Source organism: Mytilus galloprovincialis, chromosome 12, assembly GCF_965363235.1.
Source record: "Mytilus galloprovincialis chromosome 12, xbMytGall1.hap1.1, whole genome shotgun sequence".
In the NCBI taxonomy this organism is placed as follows: domain Eukaryota; kingdom Metazoa; phylum Mollusca; class Bivalvia; order Mytilida; family Mytilidae; genus Mytilus; species Mytilus galloprovincialis.
Window position 1 is genome coordinate 67,959,252 of NC_134849.1, and position 17,357 is coordinate 67,976,608.

The window sequence follows — 17,357 nt, forward strand, 5'->3', positions numbered from 1 at the left end:
GTTCAGGTCATGTGATATCGATTTAGTCTGGCATCTGGGTTTCGGCGGTTTAATATCGTGGCGGCTACGTAGTGCTACGTAGATTTATGACTATTGAACGTGTAGCTAGCCTAGCAGCTACCGAGATATTGATAGCAGCTAGGCCACCAACTCGTTCAGTAGACAAAAATCTATGTAGCACTACTTAGCATTATGTAGTCGCTACGATATTGAACACAGGGTTGAGTTCAATATCGTAGCAGCTACGTAGCGGATACGTAGCGGATACGTAGCTGCTATCAATATCTATGTAGCAATTAGTCTATAGCTACACGTTCAATAGTCAAAATCTACGTAGCTGCTACGATATTGAACATGGCCCAGCTCTGTCTATACATGTCATGTGATATCGAAAAATTTAATCGAATGGATAGAAAGGGTTCAAGTCATTCGCATTTACCCAAGTTCATCACACATTAATTAAATCGTTTCCCAAAACTCGCTACTTCTGTTGCCGTTATCAAATGATGGACGCAAATTTCGTGAGCGAAAGGCAATGCCCTTAGAGCGATTAATAAGTATTAATGGGTTAAATCCTTCTTATAACACTTCAAACTGCGTGCGATTTGTTTTACATCATTTTCCGGGATTATTAATTTTATCATAATCATTATTATTATTTAAGGGCTAGATACCGGGTATCTTTAATTTGAATTTAAATCAGACGAAAAACCGTAGCCTCATTTTATACGTTTTACATTTCAATTATTCGAATTCTTCGAAAATTTCATCCCTTAAAACCCACAACAGAACTGAAAAAATAAAACATAAAATTCAACCAGGAAGAAATCCCAAGAGGGAGGGAGAGGTACAGACTCGAATCTTAGTATTACGTCTAGTATGCCGCAATACTCCAACGAGATGTTTAGTACATGTAAAAGTGGACTGTTACAATGATTATATAGAAACATGTACTCCATGTTTGATAACTTGTACGTTTGAGAGTGTGGGTGGGGTTTAGAGACTAAAAATAATGGGCATGGTAAAATATGGAGAATATTGGGCAAACACATTCAAGAATAGAAAAAAAAACGGACTGAAAAAAAAACGGTAAATATTAGGGTAATATTTTATTGTGAAAAACGAATGATGAACCAAACAAATAATGAATAGAAAAGAATTGAAAGCCCACTCAAATCCAGACAAACTTTATTTTAAACCTGTCCATACAATTTCATATTATAAAATAATCCGGTTTATATGTCGATTAGAAAAGTAATTTAAAATTGGGATATACATTCTTTGTTATCTTGTATTTAATTTACTTAACATGTTCATTTGTTTGCATGTCCTTATCACAAAAGTATTTCATTCAGGGTAAACATTTATATATGATAAATGAAAATACGTTTGAAAATAATGTATACTATAACTGCATATTGTAACGCTGTAATTACGCAAAATCATAACAATGCAAAAAAAAATGATCTTCACATTTCGTTTAAATGTATTCCTACCTTTTAGAGATACTGTTACACTTTATTAACCAGCGTTATATTTCCTTTATATTTTGAAAATTTGAATTTTCAATATGTACATGTATCTAGTACATTCATGCGTTAATTCTTTGTGAATATATATATTTTCTAGTACATTTGAATGGGGAAAAAAATGTCATTGTCATTAAATATGTCAGTTGCCATGAAAATCCAGACTGAATAAAAGAGTTATTAATGATTCTTAGTTTTTAATAGACGAGGCCATCTAAAATGCATACGATATAGACTGAAAGACAAGTCCTACAACAGTGGAGGTCCATGATTTTGCAAAATATAGGCTTAAGATTGCCCTTCATACATGTCATATAACGGCGAAGTTGAAACATAAATTCTTGGTGTGTTTTTTTTTAGTTTTCCCATTACAGTAGGCATATTTATTTCTCTGCCATGAGGGGATAATAAATCCGCCACGGTTTAGATATTTTGGTCAGGGGACGACCATTTGATGTTCTGGAAGTTTGGGATGGCAGTAGGACATCCTGGTCTGGAAAAAGATCAAATGAAGTCAGTACAAAATCATTCAGTCCCTTACTATCATAATAGCAAATGTTCGTCCTCTTTCATGTCTTTAGTATATATGCTCATATTTGGGCCCACCTCCACATACACGTGCGTGTCAGAAACAGACTTTGACTTATGGTGCATTTCTTTCTAACACAAACGATGCAAACGGCTAAGCGCGAACATGTTTTGATCATTTGTTTCTAACATTCTTTGCAAAGTTTACATAAATTTTGTAAACTATGCACTCGCTAAAGATACGTCTACAGTTTGTCGTTCATCGTTTGTTAGTACAAACGCTTCATTTGTTTTTAACTTCACCCTGATTACATGTGTAATTGATGTATTCTTTTCTACGTTTGTAAAAAGTCTGTTTACCAACAACATGCATGAGCATGCATTATTGAAAGTTGAAACAGGGTGTATTTCTTTCTACTTTTGTAACGTTTAGAAAACAACAACAAACGCCATACAACGTTTACAAAATTTTGGTTAGAAAGAAATGCAGCCTTAGTTTTATATTGATATAATGATATTCCTTTCACTCTGTATGCATGGCATGTGGATCGTGTTTAAAAAAAATGTCATTTTTTTCAGTACACCTTTACCATGTATACGTACGTAAGGCCACACTTAAAAATATTTTGGTTTGCCCAAACCCTACCCAAAGGTTGAGACAGTGGGTAGGTAGGTAGGCATTTTTTTTTTTCAAAAAAAGAAATTGAAGTATCAGATGTTTATTAGTCTTCATGCCTATTTGATTAAAAAAAAACTTCTTCAAATCAGGACAATAAAAGAATTTGAGTAGGCAGCTTTTTTCTGGGTAGGTAGCGTTTGGGCAAACAAACCTATTATTTATTATGGCCTAATCTATTACTTTTAATGGAGTTACGGTTGTGAGTGTTCCAATAAACGTTTGTGTGATTTATGAGTTCTCAAATCAATAACAAACACGATTAAGACAGACTTTGATAAGATTTAAATTATTTAATTTAAAGTAAGTGAGATATTTGCGTCGTTCAAATGCGTATTGTGTTAGGGTAACACATTTCCAGTGGCGGATCCAGAGAAATTTTCATAAATGGGGGCCCGCTGACTGACCTAAGAGGGGGTCCGCTCCAGTCACGCTTCAGTTATTCCCTATATAACGGCAACCATTTTTTTCCCAAAAAGCTCCCCCCCCTTAAATCCGCCTCTGATTTCAAATGATTGTTTACCTATATACAGTAACTGATTGCCTAGTCAGTAGATATCTGAGTAATGAATTAATTACTAGTATTCTAACAAAAAAAACATTAAATTTTAAAACAATATTAATTCTACTATGTATATATAACTATGATGTGGGGACAGTATATCGACAATTTATATGTTTTCGATCATGTCAATATGATGTTTGAGTGTATACTTCAAATTGCGTATTTAAAATGACAAACTGATTTAATTTATCTGTAAGCAAAACGAGACACAACTGTGCCAAATGTTTTAATTATAATAAAATATAAAAGAGCATTAATTGCATTGAAACATTAGTGAATTTACCCACTGTCAGATTATACGGATTCAATAGTTCAACGATCTTCAAAGGCAATTTATATTAAAATTGCTATTTGTGTGAGAATATTTGTTTATATGCCAAGTCTGCATGTGTTGTTTTAGCTACAAACACTATCACAAATGATCATGATCATGACTCTATGCCTCCCTATTTTTACTAATTACAAAATATACGAGCCAAGAATATTATATCATTATTGTTACTTTTCTCGTTATTAAATTCCATTGCAGAAAACCACTGACAAAAGCCGGTTAAATTTATTTGTACACGTGTTAGTTTAGATCTATCAATATTGTTTGTTTACACGGTGACACGTGTTTTTACCATTATTAATAAATATATGTTACGAAGCATATATGCCCTACATATAGATTAAATCACTTACCGTGTTCATTTTGCTGTTTTGATTTTTTCCCCGAGTATGGTTACCGATTCATATCGTTGATTAATTACGTCGATAATATTTAAATGATCTCCTTTTTCACAAATTTCACAAAACACACCTGTGTGCTTAAATTTCAATCAGAACGCCATGAAAGATAACACAAACAATCCGGTTTATTTTTAACACGTGGTTAACTTATATGTCTGGCTTAAGGCGTGATGGCAGAGCTATATATTATGTTGGTGCAGTGATTACAATCACGACTTCTCAAAAGGCGATCGATAGTGTCACCAAAGGGATGTAATTGCAGAAAAAAAACAATATAATCACTAAATTAAGAATATTTAGATTTAAGACCAGATGTCATTTATATCTTTATTTCTATAATGAGCTGTTTCCTGCTTTGTACACAAACAAAATGGTAAGGGGTTTATGTGTACTTGTGAGACTTCTTATTATTAATAGCTGGAAAAAAAAAACCCAACTAAAACCAACAATAACAAAGACACAAAAGTCATAGAGATCAACATACCATATCGTCTTGAACAATAGACAGGTATTTATTTATTAAATCATTCAAAATGTCAAGGTCTTAATTGGTCTGACTCGAGACAAGCAGTAAATAAATTCAATTAAGACAGACTAGTTATACAAAATGTGTCATGGACACCAAATACCACAAAAATTACAGAACACATTTTTAGTATGCCTTTCATACATTTGACCTCCAAAACGAAACAGACAAGCAGCAAATAAATTCAAGACATACTAGTATACAAAATTTGAAATAAACACCAAGTACCCCCAAAAAAGGACAAAAACATAATTGAAGTTTGTGTTTTACACACATTTGACCTCCGAAATGTTTCCTCCTGGCTTATTTAACATTGCATGGTAGTAGTTATACAATATCTTCCCGCCTGAGAGTCACACAGTAAGATACCTATTTGTATTTTAAGTTTCAATGCAAATTTAAAATATTTCATAAGTCGTTATATTTTGCTGCTCTACGATGGGCACATTCGAACCGAGCGAGTTGGAGAGTCGTTTATGGGAAGGGCCTGCGTTATTCGAGTAAGATATAGTGTGTTGCAATCTTTTGCCATTGTAATTTCAAATTAAATTTTGTGAAATTACGATGTACAATGAAGCCCATTTCCTTTCCACATGCATCATAATTGATGGGGCGGATCCAACCATTGTTAAGAGGGGTACTCAACCCAGGATAAAGGTGGGTTCCAACTACTAGTACATGTCCCCATTGAAATGCATTGATCATCCAAAAAAGGGAGGTCCAACCCCTCTCCACCCTAGATCAGCCACTGCGCTTTGAATTTTAATGTGAATACACAGAGTTCAGAACTAACGGTAATAAAGATAAAATAAAAACCATAATGAAAAATTAAACAAACATGTACTTTGGTAAGTGGACTTTTAAACGTACAATTAAAGAAAACACTTCGAAATTCCAAGTATCATTACATATTTGTATCGGTTATTTCATGGTATAGATGTGCATTTGAAGTAACTGATTATTGTAAATGAGCGAGCACTATTATAATTGATTCATTATTCTCTGCTATAAACTTCAAATAATTACTAAAATATAAAAAAAAAAAAAATACAATATAGAAAAGATGTGGTATTATTGCCAATGAGACAACTCTCCACAAGAGACCAAAATGACACAGAAATCAACAACTATATGTCACCGTACGACAATGAGCAAAGCCCCCCAAACAGAGGCGGATTTAGGGGGGGCAGGGGGCCCGGGTCCCCCCTTTTTGGGGAAAAAATTGGTTGCTTATATAGGGAATCACTGAAGCGTGACTGGAGCGGGGCCCCTCTTAGGTCAGTCAGTGGGCCCCCACTTATGAAAATTTCTGGATCCGCCACTGCCAAATGTTTGTTTATGTTTTGTCAAATGCCCGAATCATAGAGAATGATCACGAGGATAAACATGAAATTGACGAAAGGGAGATAACTCTAATTGACTTCAGGGATTTGCATAGACTCACTCGTCTGTGTAGTAAAATATTTGGTTGAGGCAAACCAAAGTTAAAAGAGCAGAACAAAATTTGGAATGGGTGCACAGACGTTTAATGGTCAAAGCCTAAAGGCCCTGTCGTTTTTCGTGGGGGAATAATAAGTAAATTATAGAATGTAAAAGTCTGAGTTTGGTTTTGAAGATTATTTAACTAACGGTAGTTGCCTTTTGATGTAAGAATTAATTTGTGTAAATATAGGTGCAGTAGTCATATGTTATCTATTGCATGTGGTAGAATTTATAGCATTGATAGATCAGAAAGAATATGTGATTTATGTAACAGTAATGTGCTAGGAGATGAATTTCATTACATATATGATTGTACTTTCTTTAATGCTGAACGGCTGAAATTTTTTGCCAGTAGATATTTGTTAAGTTAGAAATACTACAACTTTCTCTAATTTAATGAACAACAAAGATAAATTTGTTCTTCTTGGCTTAGCCAAGTTTTGTAAAATTGTAATGTCAATTTACAATGATATTTACCTTCCCATTTATTCATGCATTTGTAAATATGTTTGTTCATGCATTATATCTTATTTGTTATATTGTTGTACTATCATGCCTCATGTGAGACCTTTAGTGAAATAAAATGTTTCAATGTTTCAATGTTTCGTTAGTTGAAACACAACGATGTTCATATAAATGTAACTCGCTTTCCGAAGATTGCAATGTTATTCCTAATTAAAATCCAACAGTTATTATTACCAAGTCAAGGCAGTGTGCATTTCACTCTTTATATGTAATCAAAAGTTGATATATTATACCGTGAAATAAGACTGGTATGATTTTGGAATCTAAAGTTGCAGTAGCAATTGCAATGTTTGCTTTGAAAACATATATATTTTGTACCGTTGTACTAATTAATTGTACCATTTTAGTGCAAATCAGGATGCATGAATGTGCCTATATTTGACGAAAAACATGTTATTATCTAGAAAATTTCTTGAATTTCATGTAATATTTGCCGCCGGATGGTAAGCTGTCATTTTAAACAAATCAATCATTTCTTGTGCAGATTCACTCACAAAAAATAAATAAGTTTTTTTCTAACCTAATTGAAGCATATCCTATATCTATCTATATATATATATCTTTATTGCAAAATTACACCCATAAGGGTCAAGCAATACAAACAAACATTAATACATTTTAAGTACAATGAAATACAATACAATATAATAGAACATATTATAAGAGTTCAAATTATTAATTAATGTATAAAACACAATCATGAGCTTGTCTGACATGGGTCTGATCCTCTTAGTTCTAAAGACTGCTTAATAAAGACTCCAATATGACAAACAAGTTCAGGGATTGGGTTTAGAATGTTTCTTTGTTCATTAAATGCATCAAGATGTTGAAATAATGGTACAAATTCTTTTAGATAAGCAAAGAAATTAGAACGCAATGATATGTTAATGTCACAATACAACAAGAAATGAAATGTGTCATCTCGGACTCCACATTTTTTACATAATCTTTGTGCTCTTGGAATGTTTCTGTACCCTCCCAATTCAATGCATAGGGAATGATCACTCAGTCTCGATTTTGAGAGTAACTGTCTTTGTATAAAATTATTGCAATTTAAATATTTATGAGACTGACAATTAGTTTTTAATTTCCCATTAGGGACAAATGGAAGAGAAATATTTTGAAAGCTTATTTAAAGTAGTTTTTTCATATTCCTCTGAAACACACTTTTTAATATTACATTTTAACAAGTTTTTTGATTGTTTAAAAGGTACATTAATATTAGATTAATTTTCTGGGTTTATTTTCATATCTTTAAAAAATTATCTGCAAATAAGTACCAAGAATAACTTCCTACAGAATGTAAATTTATGTTTGTAAAGATTCTTTAACCAGAGGATTAATATCATTACAGTTTATTCCATAAAAATACATGAGTATTTGAGTTTTAATATAAGAGTCCCAAGTAAATCTACCTAATTCTTATAGCACCTTTGTTAGTGGTTGTCTTTTTTTTATCCTAATACTGCTTTACAAAATTTAGAATGAACCTTCTCAAAAGGATATTTTTCTGCTAATGCAAGAGTGTCACAAAAAGTATTATTTAAAGCAGCTGTATTTGATGCCCTAAAAGTTGACTGAAAATTATCCATAAACCAAATTTCAGAGTTGTATGTCAAAATAGGTCTTATAAGAGTATCAAATAATTTACATGACAAATTAGTAGGAACAAAATTGAAATTTGACATATATTTTCTCAATAAAATAAAACTTTAATACCTTTTTTAGACAGTAGTTTTTGTAAAATTTCCCCTATAGTTAAAAAAATTCCCTAGAAATTTAAAGTCTTTAACTTTAATCAAAATTTTATCATTGAACAAGAGGGGTGGGGATTGTTTATATATAAACACCACTTATTGCGGACCTGTTTTTGTATTGTTATGAGTTACAATTTATGACAAAAATAAGCAAAGATCCATCGAAACAACATCTGATAAACAAATTTAATAATACTTTTAGATATTTGGATGATATTTTGGCTCTCAATAATGACGACTTCAGTATGTATATTAATGAAATTTATCCTGTTGAACTTACTTTAAATAAAGCTAATACTAACAATGACCACTGCCCTTTTCTCGATCTTGATATCTATATCACTAATGGAAAGCTGCATACTAAAATTTATGATAAAAGGGATGATTTTTCATTTCCTATCGTTAATTATCCGTTTTTAGATGGTGACGTTCCCTTGTCACCATCTTACGGTGTTTATATATCTCAACTTGTACGATTCGCTCGTGTATGTAATAATGTTTTAGATTTTAACGAGAGAAATTTATGTATTACTGAAAAATTATTACACCAGGGTTTTCGATATCACAAACTAGTCAAAACATTTACTAAATTTTATCATCGGTATAAAGACATCATTCGTAAATATAGCTCAACATGCAGACTTCTAATACGTTCAGGTATTTCACATCCAATTTTTTATGGAAATATTCTTTATAAAGCACAAAGGTGTCAGTATTCACCTCAGAAACTTACAAAACCTTTGAATAGACTTATTAAGAAGGGATATAATTACGATACTGTTGTCAAGTCATTAAAGATTGCATATTTTGGCGTTAATATTGAATCACTGATAAGGTCTTTGCATCGGAACTAAACACATTTATTCTAAAAACAGTTGTTGGCATGACACGGGTTATGTTCTTCTCATATATGTTATGATGGTATGATACTAAACCCCTAACGGGAAGGATTGTGCCTGATGTTCATATGATGAAATCATAATCTTTTAGTCAGTTTAATTGAAGTCTGGAGCTGGCATGTCAGTTAACTGCTAGTAGTCTGTTGTTATTTATGTATTATTGTCATTTTCTTTGGTTACATCTTCTGACATCAGACTCGGACTTCTCTTGAACTGAATTTTAATGTGCGTATTGTTATGCGTTTACTTTTCTACATTGGTTAGAGGTATAGGGGGAGGGTTGAGATCTCACAAACATGTTTAACCCCCCCCCCCCCCCCGCATTTTTGCGCCTGTCCCAAGTCAGGAGCCTCTGGCCTTTGTTAGTCTTGTATTATTTTAATTTTAGTTTCTTGTGTACAATTTGGAAATTAGTATGGCGTTCATTATCACTAGACTAGTATATATTTGTTTAGCGGCCAGCTGAAGGACGCCTCCGGGTGCGGGAATTTCTCGCTACATTGAAGACCTGTTGGTGACCTTCTGCTGTTGTTTTTTATTTGTTCGGGTTGTTGTCTCTTTGACACATTCCCCATTTCCATTCTCAATTTTACTTACGAGAAGTGAACCGTTGATATACTCAGGTCAAGTCCAGTGGCGGATCCAGACCATACGTGGGGGCGGGGGGGGGGGGGGGGGGGCTGTTGACTGCCTAAGAGGGGACCCGCTCCGGTCATGCTTCAGTGATTCCCTATATAAGCAACCAATCTTTTCCAGAAAAGGGGGGCCCGGGCCTCCTGACCCCCTTCCCTAAATCCGCCTCTGAAGTCATCATGGAGAAGAGGTATAGGAGTTTACATTCCTCACCGTAATTTCCTGATTAGAAAGAAATAACAAATTATGTTGCTTCCGAAAAAAAAATGATACTTAATTTTTCATGGGTTATTTTCGTAATTTTGTTCCAAAAATGTTTGGTCTGCCATTGGACAAAGATGGTATATTTGATCATTTCAAAGCAGACGGCATACGAGCATTTTGTCACTCTTTAAAGAGGTTTGCAAGTGTCACGTCTAAAACATGAAAACACGTTAACATTAGCTTTCTCTACAACAAGACTGGTTACATGTTCCTATTCCAAGCAGACGTGGCTGCGTATCTATACATCCCACTTAACCAAACTGCATTATGGGTTTTACTGCTGGACGGGAGAAATCTAAGTGACAAAAATAAGAAATAAGTGAATAAACAAATTATTTAATCAATTGTGATATATGATAAATAAAACCGGGATTCGTATATGAACTTTTATAAAGAAACATGAAAAAGTATAGCATTATTCTTTTTTGGTCATAAACACATTAAAATTTTTATAAGTATTCAGCTTGGACTATTTATGTCATAATATGTCAGAAAAATATCAACTGTTTTTTGCATTTCATAATTTGACCCGAACTGTGATCCTATGATGAGATCCCCATACGGCCTTAGGTCAATATAATTGAAATGTCAATAAATTTAACTCTTTGGTCTGAGGTGAAGGTTAATAAATGCAACTTAAGGTTTCAGGTCATTGCCATTGAAAGTCGTAAAAGATATAGTTTAGACTACGAACAAGGAAAATGGAGTCGTATTTCAATATTTTATAGTTCTGCCTTGTTCTCTTTATAGTCAAACATTTAAATCTTAGTTCCAAAAGTCCATCGATACGTATTGTAAAGTTTATATTATTTGTAACGAAATCATCTCGAACAAATGTTTGTATTTCTACAATTTTAATAAGCAATAAAAAAGACGTATTGTAAAGTTTATATTATTTGTAACGAAATCATCTCGAACAAATGTTTGTATTTCTACAATTTTAAAAAAGCAACAAAAAAGACGTATTGCAAAGTTTATAATATTTGTAACGAAATCATCTCGAAATAAAGGTTTTTATTTTTCAATTTCCGTCTGTTTATAGTTGTTTAGACTTTGACACCAAGAATGAGAAAAGCAATAACACAACTCTCTGCTATATTGATTGACTGATTGTTTATGGCTTAACATCCAGTGGCAAATATTTGATGCATAATCTTAAATGGCTTTCATTCATGTATTTATAACATATAGTTTATGTACTTTGTTTCAACACAAATATTTATTTATTAAATTACGTTTGTAAAAATACTTGACACCGTAAACTATATAAAGTTCAAATGAATATAAAAGTGGACATGTTAAAAATAATTTCCATTTACGCAATCTACTTGTCTACAAATGCTTTCTACATGTAATATCTTAAGTGCATTTTACATGAATTATATATGTTTATGTCCCATTTATGGGCATTATGCTTTCTGATCTGTGGGTCCGTTCGTCCGTCTGTTCGGTCGTTCGTCTGTTCGTCCCGCTTCATGTTACAGTTTTTGGTGGAGGTAGTTTTTGATGAAGTTTAAGTCCAGTCAACTTGAAACTTAGTAAACATGTTCCTTATGATATGATCTTTCTAATCTTAATCGGCCAAATTAGAGATTTTCACCCATTTTCACGGTCCATTGAACATAGAAAATGTTAGTTCGGATGGGGCATCCGTGTACCATGGACACATTTTTGTTAATATCTTAACTTGCTATACATCTTATGATCTGTACAGAAGTGTTCAGTAATCAAAAAGTATTTGCTGATCACTGAACAAATTTAAATCATGAGATTTAATATGAGCCAAAATCTCCTTTTGAAGACAAATAGCAATTATATACTCGAATACACTAATTTCAAAATCTCAAATAGCAATCAGGGCCGTAACTACCTATGAGGCAGGGGAGGCACCTGCCTCCCCTGAATTTTCTACACCAATTTTTTTTTTGAAGTAATGAAAATAAAATGAAATATTGACAATATGTACACGAAGAAGTTGAATTTATATTATAAACAACACAAGTTTACAGTTTTAACAGTGTTATCATGATACGTGATATATCTGTCATTTCCCGGATTTTTTACCGAAAGTGGACCGTTTCAGTATTTTATTTTTCGTGTGGCCGTCCGTCTGTTATTCAGTATTCATACGAGAACACATATGAAACTTTGCTTTCGACAATTTTGAATAAAGCTTAACTATTCACATTTATTTAGGGGCTCCATTAAGCAGAGGAAGTTCCCTTTGTATTGTGAATCGTTTATGATATTGGAAATTCGTTACCGGTTGAATCAGCTGTTGTGTCATTTTTTTAACGTCTCCCGGCCGATCGTACGAGAACATTATAGTCAATGCCTTAGTAGTTAAACACTCCCAAATCGTTGAAGCAGAGACTTTCTAAACTAAGTATAAACTAGTTTAGAAATACCCTGGTTGTAGTTATATACATGTCTGTTCAGCTTTCAACAATATTAAAATTTCAGGTCCTCGACAAAAAAAATATCGTGCTTTCTATGATCTTGCTTTATATGTTTTTTTAACTTACCAGTTTGATTTCTAACAAAAATATCTTTAAATACAGAAAATAATTGTTTGTATAAAAAAATGCTTTAAGGATCCAGCAATACTGATGTTTCTTAAAGTAAGGAAATCGAAGGAAAACGGGTGATTTGTAGCTATATTGAGAACAAAATCCGCGGTCACAATGTATTTAATGTTAATAATTATAGGCCAAAGTACGGCCTTCAAGACGGAGCCTTAGCTTACTCCGAACAGCAATCTCAGTTTGTTTTTGCATAAAAATGGCTTCCAGGTTCAAGCAATACTGATGTTTCTTAACGTAAGTAAATCGAAGGAAAACGGGTCATTTTTAGCCATTTTACTGCGAGAAAAAAAAACCCTCTCTCTTTGGGCCTCAATCGGCGGCCCCCTAACCCCTGCCTCCCCTGAATTATAACTTTAGTTACGGCCCTGGCAATTATCTACAGTATGGTGTACACTGATTTCAAAAACACACATAAAATGTTTTACTGGAGTACACTGATTCCAAAAGCACAAATAACAATTATTTACTGGAGTACACTGATTCTAAAAGCACAAATAACAATTATTTACTGGAGTACACTGATTCCAAAAGCACAAATAACAATTATTTACTGGAGAACACTGATTCCAAAAGTACAAATAACAATTATTTACTGGAGTACACTGATTCAAAAAGCACAAATAAAAATTATTTAATGGAGTACACTGATTTCAAAAGTACAGATAACAATTGTAAACTGGAGTACACTGATTCGAAAAGCACAAATAACAATTATTTACTGGAGTACACTGATTCCAAAAGCACAAATAACAATTATTTAATAGAGTACACTGATTTCAAAAGCACAACTCACAATTATATATAACCTGGAGTACACTGATTTCAAAAACACATATAAAATGTTTTACTGGAGTACACTGATTCCAAAAGCACAAATAACAATTATTTACTGGAGTACACTGATTCTAAAAGCACAAATAACAATTATTTACTGGAGTACACTGATTCCAAAAGTACAAATAACAATTATTTACTGGAGTACACTGATTCCAAAAGCACAAATAACAATTATTTACTGGAGTACACTGATTCCAAAAGCACAAATAACAATTATTTAATAGAGTACACTGATTTCAAAAGTACAGATAATAGTTGTAAACTGGAGTACACTGATTTCAAAAGCACAACTCACAATTATATATAACCTGGAGTACACTGATTTCAAAAGCACAACTCACAATTATATATAACCTGGAGTACACTGATTTCAAAAACACATATAACAATTATTTTATGCTGGAGTGCACTGATTTCAAAAGCATAAATAACAATTGTATCAAACTGGAGTGTACTGATTTCCAAAGCACAAGTAACAAATATATTTTACTGAAGTATACTGATTATTTACTGGAGAACATTGATTCCAAAAGCACAAATAACAATTATTTACTGGAGAACACTAATTTCAAAAGCACAAATAACAATTATTTACTGGAGAACACTGATTTCAAAAGTACACATAACAATTATTTACTGGAGTACACTGATTTCAAAAGTACACATAACAATTATTTACTGCAGAGAGAACACTAATTTCAAAAGCACAAGTAACAAATATTTCTTATCAATCTAATTAAAAACCGATCTCTCAAGCCTCCGGTTTTCTGATATGTCGCGTGGGAGATTAACGAAACCCGCTATGAGGTCACATGTGAGTGACCTCGTAGGTGTGTCTTTTTTGGCCAATGAAATTGAGTCTTCCACGATCTTGAAAGTTTATCGTAAGGTAAAGGGATGTAACTCATTTTATTTACGACGAAATTGTCAGTCAAAATAATTCATAAACTTTTTTGATTGGCTTATAAATAGATCGTCAACTCATTTGCATATCGTTATAAATTCTTGACTTCTAGTTCACTCACATGTGACCTCAAAACGGGTTTCGTTAGATCTCCCACGCGACATATCAGAAAACGGGAGCGATGAGAGATCGGTTTTTAATTGAATTGATTTCTTATTGGAGTAAACTGATTTCAAAAGCATACATAACAATGATATACTGCATGGAGACCACTATTTTTAAAAGCACATGAAACAACAATTATTTTCTGGAGTACACGTGCACTGATTTCTAAAGCACATATAACAATTCTTTTATGCTGGAATGCACTGATTTCGAAAGCATAAATAACAATTATATCAAACTGGATTATACTGATTTCCAAAGCACAAGTAGCAAATATATAATGAAGTACACTGATTAATAAATATCTTACTGCGGAGTTCACTGATTTCAACATTACATACCATTCTGATTTTCATGTTTTTACACAGGGTACATATGTATAGGCTCATACTCCTGCTGAGGAAACCGATCAAATTGTATGATTAACCAGAATATTTCAATCCTATTTAATGTTGCGATATCATATAGCAGTGCAGTGCTCATATATACTTACAAATTTGATACAATTTAATGTACGACAAAACATTTTGCATCAAGATTAATCCTTAAAAAAAATAAATTTCCGTAATGAATAGACCATTTGTATTGAGAATTTCAGATCTAATATATTAAAAACAAATACTTCCGGACCATGAAGTTTGTTTACATGGTTTTCCTTGAATTGAGGAAATGAAAGGTTACTAAAGAAAAGAAACAAAAGATACAAATCTTAAACTAACCCGAATAATCCAGTTGTTAAAATCTTTATAAAATGCATGTAGTTTCGGTGCATTGTGGTCGTTTCCTTATTTTAAAACAAGTAACACGAAAAAGACATGACAATAGGCTAAACTGTGTCAGTCCCAGTTGTGACAAGGCGCGAGCCAAAGGCCATGGTAGAACTTCAACACCTTTGCCTTTATAATAGTACCAGAGAGACAGTTGTTTGAATGTATCACTATCATAGTTAGAAGTCTTACCACGGGAGTTGTCGTATTTAAGACTTCTCGCCACGTGAGCTCGCCATGGAGTGATATGTCAAACCGGAAGGCTTTGAGCAATATGTGTACAAAGATTTGATAAATTTTAAATATTCATAGTACGTACACTTTCTAATACGTTTGTATTGAATCTTGAAGCTTGACCAGATAAAACGTTTAAGTAAAAAACCGGCCATCCGACGCTTTATTTTCTGTCCAGTTTGGAGGTTTTCAATTCTGAAGTCATTATTTCAAAATCAAAACATCAGGATTAAAAAGGAAAGGTTGGCCAATTATTTGTACAGAAGCTTTCATTCATTAGTTGGTCCAAGATTAAAATTTAGGGCAGTTAAGTTTGCTAGATAAATATTTTAAATTACTCATTGTTGAAGGCCGTACGGTGACCTATAAAACGTCGGTGTCATTTGATCTATTGTGAAGAGCTGTCTCATTGGCAATCATACCACATCTTCTTTTTTATATTTAAACATTCGATTTGACACAAACAGATATCAAAAACCATGCACAATCGTTCCTATTTAACGTCTATTCATTACTATATAATTCAAAATACATTTTGCAATGGATGGAAATTCTATTAGAAATAGAATATGGGAGTTGTCCCTTTTAATGATACATATATAATTGGATATACGAGTAGCATTCAATTATTTTATGTTATTCTGGTAACAAGAGTAAACACAATTGTATTGTATGTTTTAAAAGTACAAAATTGTAATGTCAATTCTACGTATTTTATTAACGTGAGCAATACGATTAAGGTCCTGTTCCCGAGGCTTTTTGCACAACGGACATGCCCAATTAATACTGCAGCAGATCATTGAAGGGACAACCTTTTCTTGTCAAAGTTTGAACGAAACATTGGTGACTGAAAGTTTGGTAACCATGTAATTATAAATCAGTCAAAACGAATGCCACAAAATTAAAAAAATATACATGTATATATAAGTGAAAAAACATTTTTTTCCTTTCAAATCTTTAGGTATCAATTTCGATGGCTGGCATGTAACATTGTTTTTTTTTTTCTTAATTTCTTGATAAAATAGATAATTTGATTAAAATGGGTAGTGAAATCAATAGTTTATATCTTGTGTAAAGCCAGGAAACATAGATTAAATACAACTCTTGAATTTTCAAATATATTCTTATGTCTTTAAGGCATTGAGAAAAAAATGCTCCTTAAAAAAGTCCATCCCCGAAAGAAGATAAATCAATGGTGCTTGTTGGCTGAAAAAAAACAATAACTACATTAGATCTATAATGTGTTTCATTTTACCCTGATAACAAAGTAAATCATTCCATTTTCGAATACGCTCTACTGATTGTATCAATTATATTTCCAATCATTGTCTAGACCTAGATATTAACCTGATGGCAGCAGACGTACTTTTGATTGTGCACTACGTCACTTGTACGACCATTTAATTTTCACTTGGGGCCGTGAGGATTATGAAAATGGATAGTGATATTACCTGGTTAAAGGTGAAAATAAATAGACTTGCATAAGACAGGATGAAAACGAATATTCTGCAACACAAAATGCAGGAAACAGCTGGGTACAAAAGTTAATTGGCAAGAAAAACATTTAAGCGGGCATGGCAACAGATGACAAATGAAGTCAATCCGCAAAAACATTCGATCGTTCCAAGTGAAGAGCATCAAATCATTAGTTCATTGTTGCTGTTGGGATAAATATTGCAAGGTATCGTATACTTAGGATCAAAGCTGAGGATCAAAGTGCAGACACAAATTATGTATTTCAATTATATA

General features: G+C 32.8%; 1 protein-coding gene across 4 annotated transcripts in view; it reads right to left on the reverse strand.

Annotated features, from left to right (window-relative positions):
• Positions 1-17,357, reverse strand: part of LOC143054632 (solute carrier organic anion transporter family member 4C1-like) — a 113,153-nt gene that overhangs the window by 41,340 nt on the left and 54,456 nt on the right. The window contains exon 1 of one of the 4 annotated variants that reach the window (XM_076227642.1): positions 3,983-4,129. The exons of the other annotated variants lie outside the window; for them this stretch is intronic. Within the exon in view, the coding sequence (XP_076083757.1) occupies positions 3,983-3,991 (9 nt within the window). The 5' untranslated portion in view covers positions 3,992-4,129. Of the gene's footprint in view, positions 1-3,982; positions 4,130-17,357 lie in introns of those variants that run through there. 4 annotated transcript variants of the gene reach the window in all.